At 41.1% G+C, this 26,759-nt stretch overlaps 1 protein-coding gene across 1 annotated transcript in view; it reads left to right on the top strand.

Moving 5' to 3' along the window:
* Window positions 1-26,759, top strand: part of CPZ (carboxypeptidase Z) — a 1,352,173-nt gene that overhangs the window by 1,047,944 nt on the left and 277,470 nt on the right. Inside the window, exon 7 of the mRNA XM_044067099.1 lies at window positions 11,113-11,271. Coding sequence (XP_043923034.1) covers window positions 11,113-11,271 — 159 coding nt within the window. The remainder of the gene's footprint in view (window positions 1-11,112; window positions 11,272-26,759) is intronic.

The following is a 26,759-nucleotide window of genomic DNA, read 5'->3' as shown; positions in this document are numbered from 1 at the left end:
GGCATGTTTAGTTTTTACTCTGATGGTTCGTTTTGGAGCATGATTATCAAGGATTGAAAGAAATTTGTCATTGAAGTATTTAACAGCATCTTCAAGTGGGAGAGATTTTAGAGGATGCCAGTTACAGGCATTCAATTCAGTTTGAAATAGGAGAGGGCTAAAATGTTTCTGACTTCTTGAGATTCTAAAGATTGTAGTATTAGAAGTACTATTCTTATGTCTTATGATGTAGGTTAAGGTATGATCACTAATGTCATCAGGTAGGGTACCAGTCAGATATGTTTGTTGAGGTTTATTAACAAGAATCCAGTCCAATATACTTTCTTTATTATTAGGTTTATTAATCCTGGTTGTAGTGTTTATTGTCTGAGTAAAGCCATGGAGATTTATATGAGTAGCAGGGTTATCTGAGTTAACAGAGGACCAGTCAAGATTAAGGTCACCCAGGATGATAGTTTCTTGTGGGTATGTGGAAGATGCCCAGTTAAGGATATTTTCTATAATAGTAGAGTTGTTTCCAGGAGGTAGATAAATACAAATGATATAGATTGACTTATTAGGGTTTAGTTGTAGTTTAGAAATAAGGAGTTCAGCTTTGGTGGTTTCTTGTGAAACATAAGGTACTGAGGATACTTGAAGTACCGTTTTAAATAGTAGAGCTACACCCCCACCCTTACGGGAATTATGGTCAAGTCTAAGGATATTATAGCCTGGAGGAATGACTTCGCTATCTTTAGTACAGGGTTTTAACCAGGTTTCTGTTAGACATAGAATATCAAAGGAATGATAGTCAATAAGAGAATGAAGGTGGGTAACCTTGTTGTTGATACTTCGGATATTAAGATGTCCTATAAGTAAAGAAGTAGAGTTAGAGATTGGTGATGGCAAGGTGGAGCTTAAAGGAATGGGACTGGTTTCAAGAGAGGTATTTAAGGGCCCTGGGTTGGGATGTATATCACCATCCTTTAGGGTTGAGAGGATAAATGGTAAGGACGAATTAGAAGAGAAGCAAGAAAGGTATCTTAGTCGTCTTAGCACAAGGTGATTACATTTAATGTGGGTAAGTTGATGATATCTAGCAAGGAGGTAGGAAGAGGTAGATGTAATATTTAAATGAGGTAGTTTATGGGATGAAAGATCTGAGTCTGTTTGTTTGAAACAATAATTAATGTCAAGATTAAGGTTTTGTTCATATGATGTGAGGAGATGGGGTAGAGAGAGAAGTACAGAAAGAGTGAGTAGGAGTAATGTCTTAGCAAGGATAGATTTGGTATGAGGGATCTTGGATAGATTTGTATTAGATTTGAATGACATATTGAGGGGATGGAAAGGAGCGTTTAAAGCAGGAAGGTGTAAAAATACAGAAGGTAACTAGTAGTATAAAGGAGTGAGAGAAGGTGAGAGTTGAAGGAGAAAGTTAAGGTGTGGTGTGTAGACAAGGAAGCAAAAAGAGGGTGTTAAGGATAGTGAGGTAGTCAAGAGGGGAGGACTTTTACAAGAGGATGGTTAGCTGGGATAGGTGTAATAAGGGAGGAGGTGTGGTTTGTGAGGTATAAGAGTAGGAGCACGTAGGGTGGGTGGGATAAGGGGGTAGGGAGGGGAGCGGAGCAGGGCAGAAACAGCTAGAGGAGAGTGCGTAATCAATCAGCCCAGCATGAGAGCTGTAGCATGGCCAGGTAATAGTATTGTAATGTTTGGAGGAAAAATACTAGAGGAGCTACTAAAAATAGTGCAGGTTATAAGCAAAAAGGTAGTTAGCTAAGGAGAGCAATATTAGGGAGTGTAATTCCAGAACCAGCCCTCCTTTAGGTTACAAACAATTCCTATTATAACAGTAGTAAGGTAGGAAAAAAGAAATGCTTCAGCAAAGGTAATTTGAGGGAAAAAAGTAAGGGAGGAAATGTTAGTGTGAGTAAGAATAGTAGCTACTGTTAATACCAGTCTACCTTGGCAAGGAGGAGAAAGTCAATAATTATAGAGTAAGGGCAGAAAACTACCTAATACAGTAGTGATAGACTAGAGGGGCAACAAAGACCTAGGGAGGTTCCACGAGCGTGCTGCTCACTTTAGCTAATTATATAATTTAAAAAAAGTATCACAAAGGACATACATCAACAAGTACCGAGAGGCAACTCTGTATACAAGCACTAAAATAGCTATTATGAGCACTTCAGGGATAGGCTTGCTTGAAAGGTCTAATTTGAGGATGCACGAGACCTTTAAGAGTATGCCAGGGAGGGGCAATCCAATGTGTAGCGTTTCGCTTCAGGGATCAACAAGTACCGAGAGGCAACTCTGTATACAAGCACTAAAATAGCTATTATGAGCACTTCAGGGATAGGCTTGCTTGAAAGGTCTAATTTGAGGATGCACGAGACCTTTAAGAGTACGCCAGGGAGGGGCAATCCAATGTGTAGCGTTTCGCTTCAGGGATCAACAAGTACCGAGAGGCAACTCTGTATACAAGCACTAAAATAGCTATTATGAGCACTTCAGGGATAGGCTTGCTTGAAAGGTCTAATTTGAGGATGCACGAGACCTTTAAGAGTACGCCAGGGAGGGGCAATCCAATGTGTAGCGTTTCGCTTCAGGGATCAACAAGTACCGAGAGGCAACTCTGTATACAAGCACTAAAATAGCTATTATGAGCACTTCAGGGATAGGCTTGCTTGAAAGGTCTAATTTGAGGATGCACGAGACCTTTAAGAGTACGCCAGGGAGGGGCAATCCAATGTGTAGCGTTTCGCTTCAGGGCAGCAGCACACCACGCAGACGATTAAGGGGACACAAACTATGGATATGTAAGATTCAAAGATTTTTGTTCAGAAACACACCAGATATCTGCCTTCCCCCTATATCCTGCCAGCTTTCTCCAACTCAGAACTCCAAATAACCATGATAAAACTAAACACAAGACAATTGTAATCACAAGTATGTACATACCCTCAGGTAACAATGCTAAAACACTGGAAGGGCCTCCTCAAAATCCCTTCTGAATCTGCAATATTGGGTGATGTTAATATCGTTAAGCAAACTATACTGCCTGAAAATCCAAACGGTAATATACATCTGTGCAAGTTCACCTAACTTATAACCATACCAACTAGGTGTAGCAAAGCCACAGACAGACAATCAATCCTCAATTGGATTCTGACATCCTTTCCAAACAAAATATCCTCTCATGAAACTCTGTCAGACAGCCTAAGTGATCATTTACTCATCTACACCATGAAGTACCAAAGCATCAGCCCCAAAACATATCATCATATCTTGGTAAGAAAACTTACTGCTTTTCATTAAGACTCTTTTATTAATACACTATATCTCCTTAACTGGGAGTCAGTAAAAACTCTCTCTATAGATGATGCTGTCTTCTACTTCATTAAAATCATCTTCCCAAATTTTCTTAACACACAACCCCCCCACCACCACCACCACCAGAATCCAAAGAGTCAAAGCCAACCCTGCCCCATTATGGTATCCTTAGCAGCTAAACAACCAAAAAACAATGAGTTTGAATTATTATTTGAGTTATTTGAATGAATATCTTAAAACAGCAGCTGAGGCAATTACATGTCCGGCTTCAATTCTGATAAATTGAGCCATATCTGAAAGTAAAGTCCCCCTTCTGTAGAAAAAAAAATCATTCATTATTCCACTTCACAAGGCTGGAATCAAGCTATAGGACAATTATCATCTTACTGCCCTTATCAAGAATATTAACAAATGTATTCATATGCAATTTCTCAACTATCTTAAGGGCCACAAGCTTCTGTCTTCAACCCAACAAGGCTTCTGACCTCATGACAGCTCAACTACTGCTCTGCTGAATTTTGTTAATACTGTCAACAGTCAGAAATTAGTTTCCACCACCTTCCTACACTTATCAAAAGCATTTGATACCATCTGCCACCAGGAACTCTTACATAAACTCTCACCTTAAGGGCTCACCAACTCTTCAATGTAGTGGTTCCTTAGCTACCTCTCAAACAGCACAAGCAGAGAAATGGTTATTGGTGTCCCATACTGCTGTATAATAGGACCCATACTTTTTGACCTATTCATTAATGACCTCTGTAGTGCTACAAAAAATGCTACCCTAGTTCAATATTCTGATGACTTGACTCTAATCTGATTTGCCATGTCCCTGTCTCTGTCTGAACTCCAAGACTTTACAAAACAATCCATATCAATTGAAATGTGACTAAATAATTCAACAACTACTACTAAACCGTAAAAAAATACTAGATTATTGCTTTTCCCACAAAATACATATCTGCCAAAATAACTGCATTCACTATTTTCTCTGCCCCAACAATACTATGATAGAACAAAATTAAAACATACAAAATTATTATAAAACATGCAAAATTATTGAGTCTCACCATAGAAGACCAGTTGAAATTTGACCACCTTGTATCACGTGAGTAAAAAAACTCATGTAAAACTGTGAACATTATACTGAGAAAAAAAACTACATCATTGACATAGCCAGAAGCCGTATAGCCTCTTCTTTCTTACTGCCATCTGTCTCCTATGCTACCTTAATCTTCACTAAACTTCAAGTTTCTCAACTCTCCAAACTTGAGCAGTGTTGTAATCAAATAGCCAAGTTTGCAGTAAATTGTAATAATTGAACACAGTACTGCTATCGGGGAATTAAACTGGTTAAAACTATCAGATCACTTAGTTCTTTCTCAAGTAACTACTGCGCACACACTTCTCTGTAAGCCAGAAAATCATCAGCCCTTAACAGCTTAATACAGCACTACCCCCCAATAGAGTTTTACATTCTAGAGAAGAATCACTATAACCAAAATACTAACTACCCTAACATGGTCAACATGATGTCCTTCTATTCACTTGCTGCAGTATTCTTAACCTGAGGGATTTCATGCCTAAAGGCGACCCGATGTCGGCCAGTATACAAAAGTCTTATACTACTCTGGGGTACGTGGGACATCACATGTTGGCTATAAAAGCGACGTACACATGTACTATCCTCAGAATTTTTCTGCCGCCAGTCAGAATGTCATTCCGACCTTTGGTCTGATCGTTTCAGTGTTTGCGACTTCATCCTTTTGCCAGATAAGTGCCCCGTTGAGGAATATTTTGTCTTTTGACTGTTTTGGTTATGTCATCCAAGAAGGGCAAGTGCCAGTTTGGAAGGCAAATTCCACATAAGGACAGCATTTCACGGTGTCTCTTTTGTTTAGGGCCTAACCATGACCACAAGTCCTGTAGCATTTGCCAGTCCTTCGTACCTAAGACCCTTAGAAGCAGGCTCTACTCTTTTGCTATTTATTTAGAGAACCAACAGTTTAAATTGTTAGCTAAGCATATGGGGAGTACCTTGGGGCAGCTGCTACTAGTTCAGTTCTTAGAAGATTTTCCTGGCTCAGGTTGCAGCCCCTTCAGGATGACTTCAAATCTAAATTAATGGATGCACCATTAGACAATCCAGCCTTATTTGTTAAGGTAGCAGCCTGCCTATATAAGTCCTTATGGGAAAATAAAAAGGAACTCAAAAAAGAGTTAAACACATCCTGGTATCTCCTGTGCCCAGGTTTCATATAATTTCCCATCTAAGCCTGTTTTTGTCCATAGCTGCACTCAGCACTCCTCTGATAAGTCTTCTAGAGGAGGCAAGAGACAACAGAAGCCTAGGAGTTCTCATCCACCCTCACAACAAAAGGCAGCCATTTCCTGACAAAGCAGGGAGTCTGTGAAAACCCTGCAGATGTCTCTGTTTCCCTTATTTCCCTTCACCTTTCAAACACACACAGGGTCTGGGAAAGCATCACCCAAGATACCTGGGTTCTTTCCTTAATCAAAAGGATACTAGATGGTTTGGCACTGTACCCCCACTGTCATGGACATCCCTCAACCCCCCTGAGAGCAGCTGTCCCTCTCCCCACAGCTCTTTTCGAAGCTTGGCAACAGGGCACCATTCAAAAGGTTCCTCAAACCTCAAGAGGGGAAAGGCTTCTATTCAAGAATGTTCTTAGTACCCAGAAAGGATAGCCTTGGAGACCAATCCTGGATTTATCTCATCTCAACACCTTCTTAAAAGTTCCTACCTTCAGAATGTTGACACTCCCAAACTCTATTCCCCCGTATCATTCCACAAGGATTAATGGCATCTCTAGATATAAATGCTTACCTTCACATCCCCATTCACCCCATGTTCAGGAAATTATTACATTTTTCAGTGGGTTCCTGGTATTTTCAATTCTCTGCCTTGCCCTTTGGTCTTTCTACAGCACCGAGAGTATTCACAAAATGCCTGGCTCCAGTGATTGCACTTTGCAGACTTTAGGGCATCCAGATTTTTCCATACCTGGACAACCTGCTCTTACACGCCCCAACTTTCCACACTCTACTCCAAAACCTGCAGACTATTTCCCTCATTGGAAAACGGGGATTCACCATTATCTACAGGAAGTCAGTCCTCACCCCTTCACAGGACCACATTTTTCTAGGTTGTCAAATCCAGACAGATATAATAACAGTGTCACTTCCACCTCAGAAGGTGCAGGACCTTCAGTCCTTCTTTCAGTCCCTTCTCCCTTTGACTCACATAACGGCCAGAGAGTTCCTCACGGTGCTGAGATTCATGGCTTCAGCCATTCCCATGGTACCAATGGCAAAACTCCACATGAGGAAATTCCAGTGGTTCCTCAGATAGGTGTAGACGCAGCATTCTCTCCCACTAGAATACAAAGTCCCCCTCATTCCTTGCCTAAAGAGGGAACTGCTCTGGTGGATCCAACAGATAGAACTAAATCCAGGACTACCACTGCTTGCTCTTACCCCAGTCCTTGAACTCTACACAAATGCATCAGATGTGGGCTGGGGAGCATCCTTTGGCAAATTCATAGTTCAGGGAATTTGGTTTCCCTCCCAAAAAATAGAATACATCAACATCAGGGAAATGCAAGCATTACTACTAGCTCTACAGGCATTTCAACCTGTTCTTTGCCCAGGCCCTCTGTAACTGTTCACAGACAACATAACAGTCCTCTGGTATATGAGCAAGCAGAGGGGAACCAAATCATATCTTCTTTGCAGGTTGGCTCTTCTGGTATGGGAATTTCTTGCCCAATACCACATGACTGTTCAGGCAGTGTACATTCCCTCCATCCGGAATCTTGTGTCAGACTCCTTAAACAGGTCCCTGACTCAGTCCCACAAATGGATGCTTCACAGCGACTTGTTCCTGGACCTAGTCCACCAATGGGGTATTCCTCAAATAGACTTATTTGCCTCCCCCCTGAACAGACAGCTTCTACAATTTTGTGCCATAGTCCCAAGTCCTCTGGTTTGGAACATAGACACTCTCTCCTTTTCTTGGAAGGGGATGTTTCTGTATGCATTCCCTCCCCTTCCTCTAATACCAAAGGTCCTGTTCAAGATTCAACAGGACCAACCAAAAATTTGCTGGTGACTCCCTTTTGGCCAAAACAGCACTGATTCCACCTTCTTTTACATTTAGTCAAGGACCATCACCGTAAGTTACCCCACAGAGTGAACCTACTCGCACAGAGCACAGGATCCCTAATACACACACACATATTGCAAAGACATGCGTTTGGAGCATTTCTCCCTGGGCCTCCACTGAAAATTGGCTTTGTTCCAAGTCGGACTTTCCTGGTAAACAAATGTTAAGTAAATAAAATAAAAATAAAATCACACCTGTCAACACTACAGCTGACACTGTGGGTGATAGGACTCTAATCCTCTTCAAACACCAAATCTCAGAGGACATGCTCAGGGTTTTGCATGAACCCAGAAAACCCAATACCAGAAAATCTTACATTTCCAAGTGGAAAATATTTTCACTCTGGTGTGTCTCTAAGAACCAAGACCCTCTAACAGTGGAAATCCCAGTGTTTCTGACTTGTGTGAATCGCTGTCTGCTGGCTTGGCTTTTTCTTGTCAAAGCACAGGTCAGCTAGTAATGCTTGTGTGCCTCTTTCTCCCTCACTATCATCCAGATTTGAGGTGAAACAATTCCTTAAGGGCATACTTCACATTAGGCTTCCCAGGAAACCTATTCTTTCTCCTTGGGACCTTAATTTTGTTCTAGAAAAGCTGAGCCTGGCCCCTTTTGAGCCCGCATGTTTGGCCTCCCTCAAACATTGCTCTTGGAAAACTGTTTTACTAGTGGCCTTGACCTCAGCCAGAAGGGTGTCGGAGCTACAAGCCCTTATGGCAGTGCCCCCCTTCTTGGTATTTCATAAGGATAGGGTATCCTTGAGAACAAATCTTTATTTTATGCCAAAAGTGGTCAATGAGGTATCCCTTAACCAGTTCATTCAATTACCTACCTTCTTTCCTTCTCCCCAAAACCACAGTGAGACAGTAGTACACTCTTTAGATGTACACAGACAACTTTAGTTTTACCTTGACAAGACTAAAGCTATCAGGAAATCTGATCAGCTGTTTGTGAACTTTCATCCCCGGATGGTATCGCCTCACAGCAAGAGGTTCTCCCTTTCGATTCTCGGCTGGAGCACCTTCTGTGTGGAGTCTGCATGTCCTCCCCATGGTCAAGTGACATTTAAAGACATGCAGGTAGGTACGTGCATGAATGGGTGTGCCTTCTTTGAAGGTTGGGGGTCAGGCTGGCAACTCGGCACTGTAAAAATCCACTGCCAATCATTAGCGGACTGGAGTTCCGCTGTGGCAACCCCCAACCGTGAAAACCCAAAAGACTTTTATTTCCAGATTCAGAGCCGGATTTGCTAAAGCCATTTTACATGGCTTCAATGAGAGCTGCTCTGCTCCTTCCTCCTCCCTTCCTTCTTGAGCTTTGGCACTCTTCCTCGAGTTAAGAATACTGCAGCAAGTAAACAGAAGGACATAGAATAGTTGTGTAAAATCTTACCATAACCATCAATGTCCCCTTCACTGTTGCTATCCCACCCTCCTTCCACCTTGGTCGATTGTTTTGCTTGGATTTTCTGACCTTTTATATCCTTAGTCTGGCAGTCCTGCTAGGGCATTCACTTCTGAGGATGGTATCTGCATACATCGCTTCCATGTACCCTACAATAGTATAAGACTTTTGTATATTGGCCGACATTGGGTCGCCTTCAGGCGTGAGATCCCTCAGGTTAAAAATAATACAGCAGTAAAGAAAAGAACATCTATGGTTATGGTAAGATTTTACACAACTATCCTTTATCTTTGTACTTAGCAGTATGCTGTCTGACACTGTAATATATCTGCATTTGAATAAAGTCTTTTTTTTTGTATGAATAGCATACCCCACTCTTCTTACATCACTGGAAGTGAGTCCTTTTTGGCTGTTAAATTAATCCTGTCACATTTGTTTATATATTTATTGTTGTTACTTTGCCAAGGACCAAAAATGTTTACTTATTTACATGTCATTTTCAAGTCTGAGTCATCCACATAATTACACAGCCTCAACTGATGGGTTGAGGGTTCACCTCTTGTGCATGGAGAGACATTTTTTGCACTTCTTATTAATGGAACGCATGCTGAGGTCACTGCACCTTGAGGAAAGATATGCAGTGACTTCAGAAAGATTAACATCTGTATGTTTCATCACTGACAGTCTGAATATGGTGAAGCAGCACATCCACAAAATGTGTTAGTCTCTTCTAGGCTGCTCACCCACTTCTCAATTTAACTTTCTGTATAAGTACTGTATGACAAAGAAAACACATTTTTGGTAGCAGTCTTGCAGTGTATATTTGTTAAATATCCATTTCTGGCAAACATAATTCCAAAAATGGAGTTTGAAAAATCTTACAATAGACAGACATGACAATTGTGCTCTGATGTGATTGATTTGTATTTCTTTTTTTGAGCAATCATATATTCTAGCAAGTGTGAAGCGAAGACATTTTCTGACAGAAGTAACAACTGTAGTTCACACTGGAAACTTCATAACAGTTAAGAATGCAATTGTTCTAGACATACCTCTCAACCTCTTAGAGCAAGAAATCTGGGCAAAGCCATAAATAAAAGTTGGACAAAGGCCCAAAATAAGGGCAATTTTTAAATATTGCTCTTAAAAACTTAGTTGATAAAATAACAGATTTTGCATGAACATGAATTTTCTGAAGGGTAGGAAGTCTGAAACTCAAACATCTGTAATTATTTTCTAACTTTAGTCTTTAATAATTTCCCACTAATTTGCCAGAAAACCCGTTTTTTTAAAAATGGACCAAAAATATGAGGCACAAATCTGGACATTCTGTGAAAATCTGTACAGTTGAGAGGTATGGTTCTAGATAGTATTGTATCCAGTTATTGGAGAATGAAGAAATAGGCACATATAGCCATATGTCTGCAGATGTTTCATACTTATTCAGACCTATATATAAAAAGAAATTACAAAATATAATTAATGTCCACATATATATTGATTATATGCACAAATGACCATGGACAGACATTCTGGTGTATAATATTTTTATTGTCATCTGTGTTACTGGGCAGTCCACAGTTGAATATGCTGGTTACCATGCCCTTGGTATGTTAATTTATGACTGTTAGGTAGTAAAACATTATTGGCAGGATTTACAGAATATCTCTCAACCTGTGTTAAGAGCCCTGCATAGGTTGAACAATCAGTGTGACAGAGATATTCCAATTCAGAGATATAGACTGCACTTCAAAATTCTTCATTACTGGGTTATTACCATGTCTTTGAATTGAATACTGCTTTGTTAGATATGGCTATGCTAATGCTCCCCATAGCAGCCCATGCACCATATCAGCAAAGGCATCCTATTTCATGAAAACACACACACACACACACACACACACACACGTTCAGACCCTTGGGTGCACACACACACATTCATTCATGCCCCTACATACAAACACAAGCATTTCCACACATACATACACATGTCAATGTATACTATAAAGCAGTCCCATCCTGATATGATTTTCATTTTCATTGTGTGAGTGCAACAACAAAGTTTAAATTTCACTAACCGTCCCTAGAGAGTTTATAAATTATGCTGTATTAAGTGGCATGGCCAATTTACTGCTATATCAGCAGCTTATGGAAATATTTTTCAGTGCATGAACTTTTGTTTGCGTGAACGTGCATTTTTTTCTTTATAGGTGGCACCTGAGACAAAAGCAGTAATGAAGTGGATGAGGACAGTACCCTTTGTACTCTCTGCAAGTCTCCATGGAGGGGACTTGGTGGCTTCCTATCCCTTTGATTTATCAAGGCATCCCCTTGACGAGAAGGTATTTTCGCCTACACCTGATGACAAGGTAATTTTTAATTATTATCTGTGGCAGATAAAAATAATATAGGTAATGTTGCATATAGCTCAGTGTTATAAACTGTAAGTAGAATTGCATTGGCATATAGTATAACAATTGACCTGATATTGTTAATCCTTGTTCATTCCTTACTTATTGATATCAGTTTCGAGCCAGCCATTTTCCAAGCTCGCCTCAGCTTCAAACTATGCTGACCGCCTTAAAAAACTCCAGCTATACTCTGTCGCATATCTTCTACTCAGAGGCGATCTCTGCTTAACATACAAGGCTATGTCAAACCCAGAGCTGTTGGACATGCTACACTTAAAGAAATCCCAATCCCTCAGAGCCACATGCTGCAGGGATCTAAACCTTGTCATCACAATAAACAAAATATGCTGGAGGGATAGATTCCTGACCCAGAGACTCCTCAGACTCTGGAATAGATTGCCCATACATGTCAAGCAGAGTGCCTCTTTGGCCCTCTTCAAAAGGAACTTTGACGATTGGATGGGAGAAAGGAAATTCACCCCGGGGATCACGTCAGTTGCCCTGCTAGACAGGGGTCCAAGGAAGTAAATAGTGTGGGAAGAAATAGCCAGGGAATTGTTATAGCTAGGCTTGTATAGGCCCTTAGGGCTGATAGCCTAGTACCAACCTATGAACTCTCAAGCTAAAATCTTACCCACAATTCCCCTCTCCCTGTTACCTCAGATTTTGTTTGCCGCGTTGCCATCTAGTCGTGTCAAGCTTCTTCTCTTGAGCTAAGTACAGTCAATTGTTATTTGCTTTACAAATTACTTTTCTGTCAGAAAAGTGGATATTTTATTGTCTCTTGCCCTATCGCATCTAGCGTTCATAATTTCCTCTGGTTCCTTTTTTCTGTCCTTTAAATAACCTTTTTACCATCGTTGGTAATCCCTTTCCTTTCTCTTTCATACCTTTGGGTACTCTCTTGTACCATTGTTGGTACTTTCTATTTATTAATATGGCAGATAAAAAGGGTAGTCCAGGGTTTAAGCGGTGTTCTAATTGTGGACACAACTTATCTACTTCTGATGCACACTCTTTATGTGTTTATTGTTTGGGAACTTCCCATTTATCTGTTGAACCACCTTGTGATATATGTGAAAACTTTTCTAACAGAACTTTGTTAGAAAGGAAAAATAAACTGTTACTGAAGGGACTTCTAAAATCTTCCTTTTCAGAGGCTATTTCTGGGCCAGAGGTCTCAACCCCTCCCAAAGCCCATAAGAAAATGGATGTTTCTATTAAGGCTAAATCCTTGCCTTTGTCCCCGGCTGGGGACTCTCACCAACCAAAATCTAAAAAGGCTAAAATTCAGTCAGCCCCAGTGCTTTCGGTGCCCAGACCTTCGGCACCGAGGCCTTCGGCTCCGTCCTCTCCTGCAGCCTTCTACACATCAGCACCGAGGGGCTCCTCGGTTCAGACCTTTACCATTGTATCGGCACCGACCATTCAGTCGGTGCAGACCTTGGCTGCGTCGGCTCTGAGATCTTCCTCAGAACCAAGGCCTTTATTAATGACTCCAGTTCTGTTGGTTCCAGTTTCGGCACCGATCCCTGTGTCGGTGCAGACAATCACATCGGCACCGATGATTTCTTCGGCGCAGACTACAGTAGTTCAGTCTTTCTCAGCACCGTTGTCCTCGGTGCGATCAGATGAGATGGGCACCGAGTCTGCCTCCTTTGTGGACAAGCCTGTTTCTCCCTCAGTCTCTGTGAGGGCCACTAGAAGTCTTTCTGAACATGATGTGTTGCGTCTTGTGGACCAGGCATTCTTGGCCAGAGGTATTCCTCCCCCCAGGAACTATCCTTCCTTGGGAGGTGATCACCCATCTCCAAAGACACCGTCTTATTCTCCTCCCTCACTGACTTTGAAGTCCATGGATATAGTACAGTCTTCTCCATCTGCGGTTCCTTTTATGGATCTCACTAAGGAACCGCAGTTCCCTTCATGGCAGGAAAGTTTTGCTACGACCCAGGATGTCAGCTGTGATACGCATAGCTTGCTGCTCCACAGCCATCCAGGGACTCCGGGTCGGCAGGCTGAGCCACTTAGTGGTGGAGTGCCCCCTGTCCTTGACATACACTCCTCTCCGGGTGGACCAGCCTTCCAACTGCTGGCAATACCGGGCTGTCTATACCTCCGCCCTCCTCTGGTACATTGGTTTCACAAGTCGCACCTAGCGGACACTGGGTGCAAGGGCCTCAGGACATATTCCCTCAGGAATCCCCTTTTCCGTTGTCTTCCCCAGCTTCTCCCGCTGAGGAGGTACACCGGAAAAGTTCATGTAAGAGGAAACACATGGACTCCACAGAGGAGTCTCTCACCGAAGACACAGATTTCGATGAGGGGGAAGGATCCCCTCGGTCACCCTCTGAGGTATCCTTTGGTGATATCCTTGAAATCCTGAAACAGAGAGGTGACTGGCAGCCCTCTAATCTGACCCCTGTGGAATCTGTGTTCCTGCAGGCTTTTCGCTCCTGGCCCATTACCTCCTGGGTTACTCCACCTGCCAATGAACTTGTCAAGTTCATTGTGCAGCGTGCTTGGAAGGCCCCTGATACTGTTGAAGCTATTTCCCAGAGGCCAGATAAGATCTTGTCCCTTCCTGCTTCAGACCCCCATTGGTCCAAAGGTCTTTCTGTAGATGCTTTGGTGGTGGCAGCTGCAACAAAAAAGGATCTGTCAGAAGAAGAAAGCCAGACTGTTCATCCACCTAACAGAGAGTCCCGGGCCCTGGACAGAATAGGAAAGCGCACCTTTGCTTCAGCGACCTTTGCTATCAGGTCCCTGAATTATATGGCACATTTTACCAGGCTTCAAAAGGATCTGGTTTCTGAGCTCTCTGAAACCTTAGCTGGTGCAGTGTCTGATGAGGTCCGTGACAAAGTAGCTTCTCAGCTGGCCACCACTGAGTCTATATCTAGCTCCTCTATGCGATTGATATCTCACACATCAGAAGGAGCAGCTAGAGCGGCGGGTTCAGCTGTGGTCTTGAGACGACACGCCTGGATGCGCTTGTGCAACTTCATGGAACCTTTTAAGTCTTCCTTCCTTAATACCCCCATTGAGCCCCCCTCGTTGTTTGGGCCCAAAGTTAAAAGCACACTGGCCAGATGTGAACAAGACTGTAAGACCCTTTCTGCCGTAGGTGTCTGTTATTCTTCCCCTCAACGTGCTTTCTCCCGAAACCAAAAGAGTGGGAAGATATGGTTCAAGAAATCGCAGGGTCCTTTCCGTGACACACAGGCCGAGTTCTCCCCCAGAGGCAGAGGGGGAAACTCACAGGGAAGATGCCCCTTTTGAGGCAGAGGGGGACCGGGTAACCAGGGTTCCAGGGATTCTTTCCCTGGTCAATCCTACCAGCGGTCCTGAAGAGTGGCCCAACTCCTTTCTTCTGAAGGTGGTTGGGGGACGTTTCTCCTTGTACCCTTCTGCCTGGCTAACCATCACCACCGATTCTTGGGTACAAAGGATCATAACCAGAGGTTATCATATCCCCTTCGATCTTTGTCTTGTCCCTTCAAAAAATCTTCCCGATGCTCCACCCAGTCAAAGGGAAGAAACAGCACTAGAGATAGAAAATCTGCTAAGAAAAAGAGTCATCCAAATAGTCCCTCCAGACCAGATAGGATCCGGATTCTACTCAAGACTATTTTTGGTGCCAAAGAAAACTGGGGACTGAAGTCCAATTTTGGATCTCAGTGTATTGAACAAGTTTGTGAGAGTACAAAAATTCCAGATGGTCACTATACAGTCTATCCTCCCGCTTCTGGAAAAAGACGATTGGATGTGCTCTATAGATCTTCAAGATGCATACTGCAACATAAAGGTGGACAGGCCATCACGAAGATTTCTGCGCTTCCGTGCAGGAGCCAGTCACTACCAGTTCAGAGTACTGCCCTTCGGACTCTCTACAGCCCCCAGAGTGTTCACAAAGTGCATAGCAGTTGTCACAGCTCACTTGCGACTTCAAGGATTCCAGGTGTTTCTGTACCTAGACGACTGGCTCATTTCTGCCCCCACCAGACATCTACTGGAAAAAGCCCTAGCATACTCTCTCCTCACTGCTCAAAGGCTAGGCATAACTATAACGAAAAACAAAAACACGAATCCCAGCTCTCAACACACTCACAGTTCTATTCGATTTTTATTCTTTAAGTGTGTTAAAATATCGTACACTTTTCGTCAAAGTCAAATACCTTAACTTCTTCAGAAACTTCAAACAGCATCAGTTGGCCACCTTTATAGTATAGCCATAATCAACATTCATTATCCAATTAGTATCTTAAAAACATATACATATACCAAAAAACTAAAAACATCTTTCCCTATAAATAACACTATCTTTTAATACATTATATAAAACTTATATCTCATATACCTAATAAATAGTTAAAATAATATAATATATGTATAAATTACCATATATATAAAATGTCTTTTTAAAAAATTATTAAATGTATATGTATGTATATATATCTGTATAGAAAACATATATATATTTTGTTAACATAGACTGAGTATAAATTTGTGTGTATACACATATGTACTTGTGGCTACTATTTATTCCCATATCCTTTGAGTTGCAGTTTATCCAGTAATACTATTAAATATTTAATATTTAAATCCACCTCGTTTAACAAAAATTTATTTATTTATTTATTTATTTAATATTTTAAGATTTTAATATTTGATATTTTAAATGTTTTAATTTGTTAATAAATTCGTTAATAAATTAATACACCATGCACCCTACTAACACTTACTATTATTCCCTTTCTAAATATAATAACATTTTTATGTAAAATTCTCCATAAAAATTCTAAAGGTTTTTATATTATTATTATTATTACCTTTCTAAATTTTTTAACCTTAAAATGCACATAATGGAACTCATTTCATTAATCCCTGGCACTTGGCAAGCATTCGTTCTAAGTTGCCATAAAAGTTCTTTTCTCTCCAATTTCAAAGACTCATGTCCTCCCCTTTAGTCATTTACTAGCTGGTCAATGACTCTAAATTTTAATTCATGTCCAGTGTACTCACTGGTGTGCCTAGCTAGTGCATTTTCCATCTTATTCCTATTAATGCTGTAGATATGCTCGTATATTCTTTCACTAAGCTTTCTATCGGTTTTCCCGATATAGAAAGCTGGACAGCATTGACATGTTGCTAGGTATACTACTTGTTTGCTACTACAATTAAATCTCCCATTGGACCTGTATCCCATACCACCTATTTTAAAATTACAACCTTCATCAATATATTTGCAAAAATTACACGTTGCATTTGTACATACCTTCTTTATTAGTAAATGGTCGGCTGTAGCCTTCCAAAATTTCCTTCAAATTGTTCCCACGCCTATACACAATCTTTGGTCTTTCTGGGAGCAGGTCTCTAAAGTATTTATCACTAATTAGAAACTCCCAGTTTTTCATAATAATATTTGCTATAATATGGGAGTCTATATTAAAAGTGCATATGAACCCACTAGTATTAGTCATTGCTTTATTACTATTGTTTAACTCCGGACTTCTGTATTTTTCTTTATTCAAAATTGGGACATAATCGCCTATTAATCTTTTGTACTGGACTTCCCTAATGATCTCCTGGATGAAGTACAGTGGGTACCCTCTTTGTGTGAAAAAATTAGACATTAGAGTACACTCATCTATAAACTCTTCATCTCTTGTCGTCATCCTGGCTGCCCTAACTAGCTGCCCCTTAACTACTGATCTCTTCTGGTATGTAGGATGGCAGCTAGTAAAATGTAAATACATATTGGAATGTGTCTCTTTCCGATATATTTTAGAAACAAAAGTCTTATCATCATAGTCTTTCCTTAAATCAACATCTAGGTATACTGTGTTGTCTTTACTGTAACTAAACGTAAAACTCAGGAAGTTAGTACTATCATTAAACATTTTTAGTAAACCCTGTAATTTAGCTTCTGTTCCTTGAAATAGAATGAATATATTGTCTAAAAAACGTGTATAGAACAATATATTTTCTTTAAAATCCAAGTTACTAAACACAAATGACCTTTCCCAATATGCCATTACTAGATTTGCCAAACCTGCTCCGCATGGAGAGCCCATTGCCACTCCAATTTTTTGATGAAAAATATCATTGTTAAACATTATGTAGTTATACGAAAGAACTGTATCTATCAGTTCTTCAACTAATTTAATTTCACTAGTGGGCGCATCCAAAATTCTTAGCATATGTGAAACCCATTCAATTCCAATCGCATGTGGAATGGATGAATAAAGGTCTTTTACATCGACTGTAACAAAAAAACCCTCAGCACAGAACTCCAAGTTGTTTATAGCTTGTAAAAAGGACCAAGAATCTTTCGAAATTTGATTTTCACTTTTGATGTATTTTTGTAAAATTTTGTCTAGTACCTTAGCACAAGTGTATGTATAACTATAAACAGGCAGAAATCCAATCTCACCCCATCTCAGTCGACAGAATTCATAGGGGTTATCTTGGACACAAAAAACTGCAGAGCTGCTATTCCAGAGCACAGAATATTAAGGATAAAGCATCAACTAATTCCAATCCTTTCAAAGGAAAAATCCACGGCTCACTCAGTCATACAGCTGTTGGGTTCCATGGCAGCCTCCATCACCATAGTTCCCCTGGCCAGGTTTCACATGAGGCTTCTACAATGGCTACTGCTCACCCAATGGTATCCTTTTCAGCATCCTCTTTCAGCCATGATTCGAGTAACCTACAGGTGCAAACAGGATTTAAATTGGTGGATGTCACACAATCTCTCTCAATGGTCTCACCCCTTCTCCTCCCAGCAACCCAAGGCCACAGTGATCACAGACGCCTCCCTGATTGGGGGGGCTATGTCAGGGACAGACAGTCCAAGGCACTTGGTCCCAATCGGAGGCCCATCTGCATATAAATGTTCTAGAGCTGAGGTGGTGTTTCTGGCATTACAAGCACTCCATCCCCTGCTGCCATCTGGGACAATTGCGATTCAATCAGACAACATGGCGGTTGTCTGGTACATCAACAAGCAAGGTGGAACCATATCTTACCCCCTTTGTCGAGAGGCCATGAGGATATGGCAATGGGCGATGGTTATCAACCGTTTTCTTCTAGCAACTCACATTCCCGGAAGTTCCATAGTGATAGCAGACAGACTCAGCAGGTGCATTCTGCAACCTCATGAGTGGTCCCTGAATCCCTTGATAGCGGCGGAGATCTTCCACCACTGGGGCCGTCCTTGCTGCGACCTCTTTGCATCCCCGGCCAACTACAAATGCAGCAACTGCTTCGCCCTGATTCCCCCTCCGGGACAGTCTCCCAGGGACGCTCTAGTCCACAATTGGCCATCGTGTCTTCTCTACGCATTTCCGCCCTTTCCTCTCATCCCCCAGTTTATGAAGAAAACCCAGCGGTTGAAGAGCAAGGTAATCCTCATAGCACCATATTGGCCACGACAAATTTGGTTCCCATTCCTTTGGCCTCACCTACTAGATCGACCATGGATCCTCCGTCCAATCCCGGAGTTGATCTCACACCCACAGAACCGGATTCATCCCAACCTGAACAGCCTGAAGCCAACGGCTTGGCTACTCCAAGTCCCTTGATTGCCAGGCAGAATGATCTTTCTTTACCAGTACATGATATTCTCATTGCTTCTCATAAGTCCTCCACTAGAATTACTTATCTGAGCAAGCGGAAAAGATTTATCTGTTGGCTGAAAGATAAACAAATTGACCCCTTTTCAGCACCAGTGTCGATAATATTAGACTATCTGGACGACCTGTTTCAATCGGGTCTATCGGCCTCTACCATTAGAGTTCATCTGGCTGCAATTTCTAATTTTCATGAGGGTGTCCAAGATTCCTCTCTTATGTCCCATAAATTGTGCAAGAACTTCATAAAAGGTGTGAATCATCTGAAGCCACCTTTTAGAGAACCTGTTCAACCATGGGATTTATCACTAGTTCTACAAGCTTTGACAATGGCACCTTTTGAACCAGCCTCTTCTTGCGACCTCAAGTATTTGTCATGGAAAACCGTGTTTCTGGTCACTATTACTTCTGCCAGACGTATTTCTGAACTTCAAGCTTTATGTATCAAAAGTCCATACTTGATTTTTCATAGAGAGAGAGTGTCTCTGAGAACTAATCCATCATTTCTGCCTAAAGTGATATCTGAAATGTCCATTAATCAAGCCATTGAATTCGCCAGTTTTTTTTTCCAACCATTCAAACAGAGGAGGGTATTGCCTACATACCCTTGATATACACAGGCAAATCCATTTTTAACTAACAGGACTAAACCTTTTCGTAAATCTGACCAGTTATTCTTGGCCTTTTCTGGATCTAGATTAGGATCGGCTGTTACTAAGGTCACATTAGCTAGATGGTTGAAGGACTGCGTGACCTTTATTTACACACAACATAATATCTTGTTGCCTACTACCAAGAAAGCTCATTCAACTAGGTTAGTGGCAACTTTTGTTGCCTTCCATGCCAGAGCTTCTTTACATGACATCTGTGCAGCTGCAACTTGGGCTACGCCTCATACCTTCATCAATCATTACAAATTGGATTTGGCCTCCAGGGGAAGAGCATCTTTTGGTTCTATGGTGCTTAGGAATGTCCTTCCATGAGAGCCTCCCAGGAATAGAGGTAGCTGGGGACTCTGTCCCATACGTAAGGAATGAACGAGGATTAACGATATCAGATAAACAAGTTATGTCTTACCATAACATTCCATATGTATTGTTGATCCTCATTCAGTCATTACGACCCTCCCTCCTTCCCCCTCCTGTAGTTTCTAGTGGATCTCACCATCCAGTTCTCTTAGGTTGTTTGACCAGAGGTAGCCTCTACCTTCTTTAACTTGCAAACTCAATCTGAGGTAACAGGGAGAGGGGAATTGTGGGTAAGAGTTTAGCTCGAGAGTTTGAAGCTGACGCGAGCTTGGAAAATGGCTGGCTCAGTTCCGAGCTCGGAACCGATACCCATACGTAATGACTGAACGAGGATCAACAATACAGATGGAACGTTATGGTAAGACATAACTTCTTGTTTGCTGAATTCTGTGAATATGTAGCTGCAGAACTGGAACAATGACAACTTTAATGTGCATCTTCTATATTCATGTACATACAAATGCAAAGATGTCCTCCACAGAGATTTTCTCAGAAGACATCACTGCTACTGAACTTTTCATAGTAACCCTTATCACTTATCACTGTACCACTGTTGTTACTACAGCAAATTCTCCATTCTCTGCAGTCCTGACTGACTTAATCTCCTTTTACACAAAGACATTAATTTTCCAGATTACCTTGCAGTCATATCTGTCTTCCTGCAGACCCCAAAAATAGGGATCAGAAGTTGGAAGAAATCTGGGCACATAATAGCCGTAACATTTTTTATACTAAATTACCTTTAACAGCTTCCAAGTTTCGTATGATTCTGAGATACTGTTCAACAAAATAAAACCAGTGTTCAAGCAATGTTCTGCCAGCACTGATTTGCAGAAAAAGTCAAAATTCAAAAGAAATGTGCAGGATTTTCACTTATGTAATGCATAGGTCTCAACCTTCCATGTCCAAAATGAGGAACACTAGCCCTGGAATAAACACACAAAATGGAATGGACATATCAATACTAATGGCTTACTAACAACTAACTAGGAAAAGTCTTAGGATGGTTAAAAATAAGCTGGCTATAAAGAAGATCTTAAGATCTAATTAATATGATTCCTTCTATTTACAATGGATTTCACTTAAAAAATTCCCAAAACTGAATGTGTGACAGAGTGACAGAGTCTTTCAATTGAGGAACATGAGGAACATGAACTTTTAGAATGAGGCACGTGAGGATCTTACGTGAATGAGGTATGATGTAATGTTAGGCTGTGATACCAAAATTCCTCTGAAACACTGCCTTAGCTGTGTATGGAGCCAGACTGAGTGACAAAAAAAAACACATAGTACCCAAGTGGCTGTAGAAACTTATCAGTAGTATTTGGCTGAAAATGTTCATATTTCTGTAACCATATGAAATATAATTGCAGATGTGTAATATGTCTTGATCCTGAGCTGCAGAATGCATTCAGCTGATGATTCCAAACATAAAGACACATACACAACTTAGCTGCATATTAGAGTAAACTGAAGCTGGGTTCATAATTCCAGTGGCAAATTTAAAAGAAATATACAGGATTTTTACTTCTGTTATGTAGCAAAATGCAAAACTAAAAGCCCCACCTTTACCTGCTTTAATTTTTCCAAGTCTTTTGGATTTCCAGTACCAAGATGGGAATGGACCCCATTCCTAAGTCAGAGTATGATTAAAGCTCATGAAATTAGTATTGTTTCATTCTTTGATGTTAGGCAAAAGTGCTGTTCGCAACACCTGCAATGTGCCCAGAACTGACTCCTTCAGCAATTCACACAGAGTTACAAGTATCGGTAGCATATCTAAATATGACTTTAGATTCTTTTTTTTTTTTCATGAGACCCATTGCTCCTACTACTATTGGAACTCTCTGTATATCTCTCTTCCTCATTACTCTTGTTTCTGCTGCAAATCCTGATATTTTGTGGCTTTGTGTGTCTCTGTACATAAGATACTGTAATTACTGGGTGCAGCAGTTTCAGTACTACTTTTGTCTTCTTTTCATGGACTACTATATCTGAACTGTTGGTAAGGGGTGATCCCATGTGAAATAAATTTCACCATTCCCTATAATGCTTTGTGGCTCATGTTCCCAGTGCTTCTCAGCTGCTTCAATATTATAGTGTTTACACAATCTCCAGTGCAGCAGTCTTGTCACATTATTATGCCTTTCAATGTGCAGGGCCTCTGCTTTAGTGTGTCACACACAGCAACAAGATGTGCGACTGTTTCCACTTCCGTTTTACAGAACTTGCATTTATTTTTCCCACGTGTTCAATGGACTATATAAACCAATGTGTATGTAGTCCATTGTCCTAGACAGCCAATATTAAACTTTTAATCCTTTGGTTTAAATTCACTTCTGCTTAACCATTCCTGTGTCAGATTTTGATCATGTGAGATTGTTCCATGAGTTTTCTATACTTGGCACTAAAGTTAGGGCTTTTCTACATTTCTTTCCCTCTCATCTGATCCTTTTATATTCTTTCTTTTGTTTTTTGGCACATTCAGTTTATTATTAAACTGCTGGGTTGATTTCCATTCCTGCTTGACACCTGAATGCTTCTGCTAAACTAAGCAGAGTGGTCATCTTAGACTTTTCCTCCTCATGTTTTACAACTTTCAGTATGTTTTGATGCTGCTATATATATATATATATATATATATATATATATATATATATATATATATATATATATACGCATCCCATGATTGCAGATCTGTACATATAATCAATTTCAAGTATGCCCATACCTCTTTCATAGCGAGGGATATATAATAATCTTTGTCTACACTGATCTTTATATATGATTTGAAGCAATTTTCTTGTTTCTGCCCAACAAATTCAATACCTTTTGGGGTTAGTCGTTCATACCAAAACTGTTAAGTTAAAACAGGAAGAGCAAATTGGTTTATAACTTGGACTTTATTTTTAGATGCCAGGGCTGTTTACAATATCAAGTTTAGTCTTATGTATTCCTTAAAACAGTTTTGTTCGTATTTGTTCATGTTTTATTGCAGATCCTTCATCAGTTCCAAATATTTATACACTCCATCCTGCTTGTTTCATTTTTATCACCTTCCTGTCCTAGACTGATATTTTCTTGGTACTGCAACTTTCCTGCTTTAAATGTTGCTTTCACACATTTGTCAAGACCAATTGTCATTCTTGTATCATCTGAGAAAGTTTTAACCACTTGTAGTTGTGATTTCAACTCCTCATCTAATAAACTATACAGATCTGATATTGTCTGTTTCATCCATTTCTCAACTGATGGGGTCTTGGATCTGGCCTCGGATCTAACTTTATCCATTTCAGAAGAATTTGGGCTCCATAGCTCAAGTTCTTCCCCTTACCCATAATCCTCTCCTTCACCTGAATTGCCTCAGATCTCATTTGCTGCTTCAGCATTTGGACATGGTCCCTTTTTGGTATTACATAAATCATTTCCACCAATTTCTCCCTAGAGGGTTTCTGTATACCTCGTTCCTTTCCTCCCCTTTCTTTCTGCAGTGTAAAAAAAATAAAATAATTCTTATTTTTTTCTGTTACAGTAGAATGTTGGTCACCTTGGGCCTTGAGCCCTTTCTTACTGCTTTTTTTCTACCTTAGAGTAGGGTACTTCTCTTTTTACCATTGTTGGTATTTTCTTGACTACCATTGCTGGTATTTAGTGTTACAGTTGTGGGTAGTCCTTCTTCCTCTTGAATTCTTTTTGTTGTCATTGTTTCTGTTGTGGCTGTTTTTTTGAACTGTCTGAGAAACCAACTTGGTTTAAAAAGTGCTCATCTTGAAGGCACAATATTCCTAGTTCGGACGTCCGCTCTGAGTGTGTTTATTGTCTTGGAGCAGGGCATCTTAACACTAATTGCAACATTTATGCACGATTTAATCCTCTAGTGCTTGTCGAGTGCAGGAACAAACTTGTTCTGAAAGGTCTGCTTCCATCTTCTTCTTTTTTATCTTCTGGAGCTCCCCTTCCCTCTAAGAAATCTTTGCAGACATTCAAGTAAGAGTCCACTGGTAAAGCTAAAGATTCAAGGAAGAGTTCCCCTGATCATGTTCCTCTTTCTACTTTGGGCTTGGCTTCACCTGAGAAAATTGCAAAATCATTGGATCCAACTGCTTCTTAGGATCCAACTCGATCAGTACCAAGCTCCTTGGATCCGATTGCTCCCTCTGATCCAACTCAATCAAAATCAAAGTCTCCATACCATAAGTCATCCATATTCTCTGCAGAGCCTGTTTCCTCTAGGCTCCATTCACCTTTCCTTCAAGAGACATCTTGACAGATTTCTAGACCACCTTCAACCACCTCCTCCTCCCTCTGTTCAGTTAGAAGCCTGACAAAAGCAGACATGGACAGAATGATGAGAAAAATTTTCAGAACTCAGATTTATTTGGGAGTCATTTTGGCTCACCTCCCTTCAGATCCGTCAGCCTACCACCAGAGAAGTCCCAACCTTTGACTCCTACCCCAATCCGCTCCTATTTCAGAGTCTTCGGACCCAGGAATCCTGAGTTTGTCTATGTCCGAATTAAAGGCCTGGCCCTCATCAATTCCAACACCTTCTCTGATCCATATAGCTCTGACTGTTGTAGCTGGATGGATCTTGGAGCCATAATGTTGGTGCTAGATGGGGGGTGAGGGGGTTGGGTTCAAGCCTGATGTTTTTGGAGGTGTTCCTTCCCCTCAGAGCCTCAGTGCTCAACACCTGTATGGGGGCATGGCCATGGGGGAACCAAGAACCAATGCCTTTGAGGTAGTGGAGAGGAAATTTTCCACCTCTGTGGACAAGACATCCTTGCTCCCCTTCAGGTCAACTCCCCCTCCACAACTGTCTACTTTGGGTAACAAGTCTTTTCATCCTGTTCCATTGGCACAGATGGCCCAATCGAGCCTAGAGATGGGTCTCATTCAGGATTCTGCTCACATTTTTGAGTGCTGTCTGGAGCATCCCATCATAGAGCCCCTTCTGAACTGTATCTTCAAAAGGAAGCGCTTAGATTCCCCGCAGGAGTCTTTGATGGAAGACAATGACATTGATGAAGGGGGGGGGATCCCCCAGATCACCACTTGAGGATGTCTCTGTCCGTGAACTACTCAAGCATTTGAGACAGAAAGATGACTGGAGGTCTGTGTTTCTCAAGGTTTTCGGACCTAGCTCAGCTACATCCTGGTTAGTCCCCCAGATGATGAAATGATTGTCTGCATTTCCCACCAGGCCTGGAGGGATCCAGATATCACTGAGCCTATCCCCAAGAGACCAGATAAGTACCGTGTGGCCCAAAGGATTGGGCCCATTGGAGCAAGAGTCGCCCACTGGACACTTTGGTGGTAGCAGCAGCCACAAGGAAAGAATTTACATGACAGTGTTTGTATGTCCATCGTGTTGGAATAATTTGGAAAGTGTGTTTGGATGTTTGTGACCTCCGCAGTCATATCAGTGAAATAATTGGCACACGTTATGAGATTTCAAAGGGAGTTGAGTAAGTTCTAAAATGCCCTCTGAGTCCATGTCTGCAGTGCACAAGAAGACAGTGGCTTTGCAACCCACCACTCTTCAGTCTCTGTCAGATGCCTCCATGAGGCTGATTTTCATGCCTCAGAGAGAGCTTTGAGAGTCACAGGTTCAAGAATTGCTATAAAAACACACGCTTGGATGCACCTTTGTGATTTTGCAGAGCCCTGCAAAACTGGTTTCATTCGATACATCTGATTACTTTTCTGTACCCCCACATATCCTGTGTGTTTTTTATATTTTGTAACTTAAAATACTTCGGTTTGCTCTCTGTACATATGCTTTGTATCTCTTTCTCCATTGTCTTCTTCATCTTTGGATGTGTTACCACTTCTCTTTTCAGTCACATGTCTGTTAGCTGTGTGTTTTTGTGGCCCTACTACTAACTCCATCTTCCTACCTTATGTATCCTTCCCTTACTTCCTTCTGTGGCCCTACTACTAACTCCATCCTCCCACCTTATGTATCCTTCCCTTACTTCCTTCCACAACAAATTTCTCTGGATATATACGTCATTGAGTTTGCCTCACAGCAAGAGGTTCTCCGGTTCGATCCTCGGCTGGGGTGCCTTCTGTGTGGAGTCTGCATGCCCTCCCTGTGGTCGCGTGGGTTTCCTCCGGGTGCTCCGGTTTCCTCCCACATCCCAAAAACATGCTGTAGATGGATTGGACTCTCTAAATTGGCCCTAGGTGTGAGTGCGTGTGTGTGCCTTCTGTGGAAGGTTGGGCGCCGGGCTGGCAACTCGACACCGTAAAACTCCCCTGCCAATCATGAGGCAGACAGGTGATCCGCTGTGGCGACCCATAGCCGGGAAAAGCCAAAAGAAGAGGAAGATATACATCATTGAGTTACAAAAAATAGATCAAGAGACAAGCATTACCAACTACGCACATGGTTTCTTGCCAACTACCCTATAAGTTCTTGCTCCCTCAGTGTTTACTACAGCTGATTATACTTTACTGTGACTTTCTTGTATTGCTAAAACAAGAGTGAGAGCGCAAGCTTAGTCTAAGAAAAAGATTTATATTAACAGAAAATTTTCATATTCATAAAATTGAGTGTTACTGAGCCAGAGTGCATGCTAAATATGCAGATTGCTTAAAGCAGCAGTATGATAACAGTAATACTATATTTCTGACAAAAAAATGTAAATTACTGTGAAACAGTATATTACTACATTATAGAATGTGCTGAATTGCTAAGTAAATGTTTTACACATTAAGGGATAAATTCTTATAGACTAAACTTTCTATGTGTACATATGTAAGATGTGTTAAAACG

This window comes from Protopterus annectens, chromosome 3.part1 (genome assembly GCF_019279795.1).
Source record: "Protopterus annectens isolate FY-2018-M chromosome 3.part1, PAN1.0, whole genome shotgun sequence".
Classification (NCBI taxonomy): Eukaryota; Metazoa; Chordata; order Ceratodontiformes; family Protopteridae; genus Protopterus; species Protopterus annectens.
The sequence above is the reverse complement of the archived record's forward strand: the minus strand, read 5'-3'. Positions and strand labels throughout refer to the sequence as shown.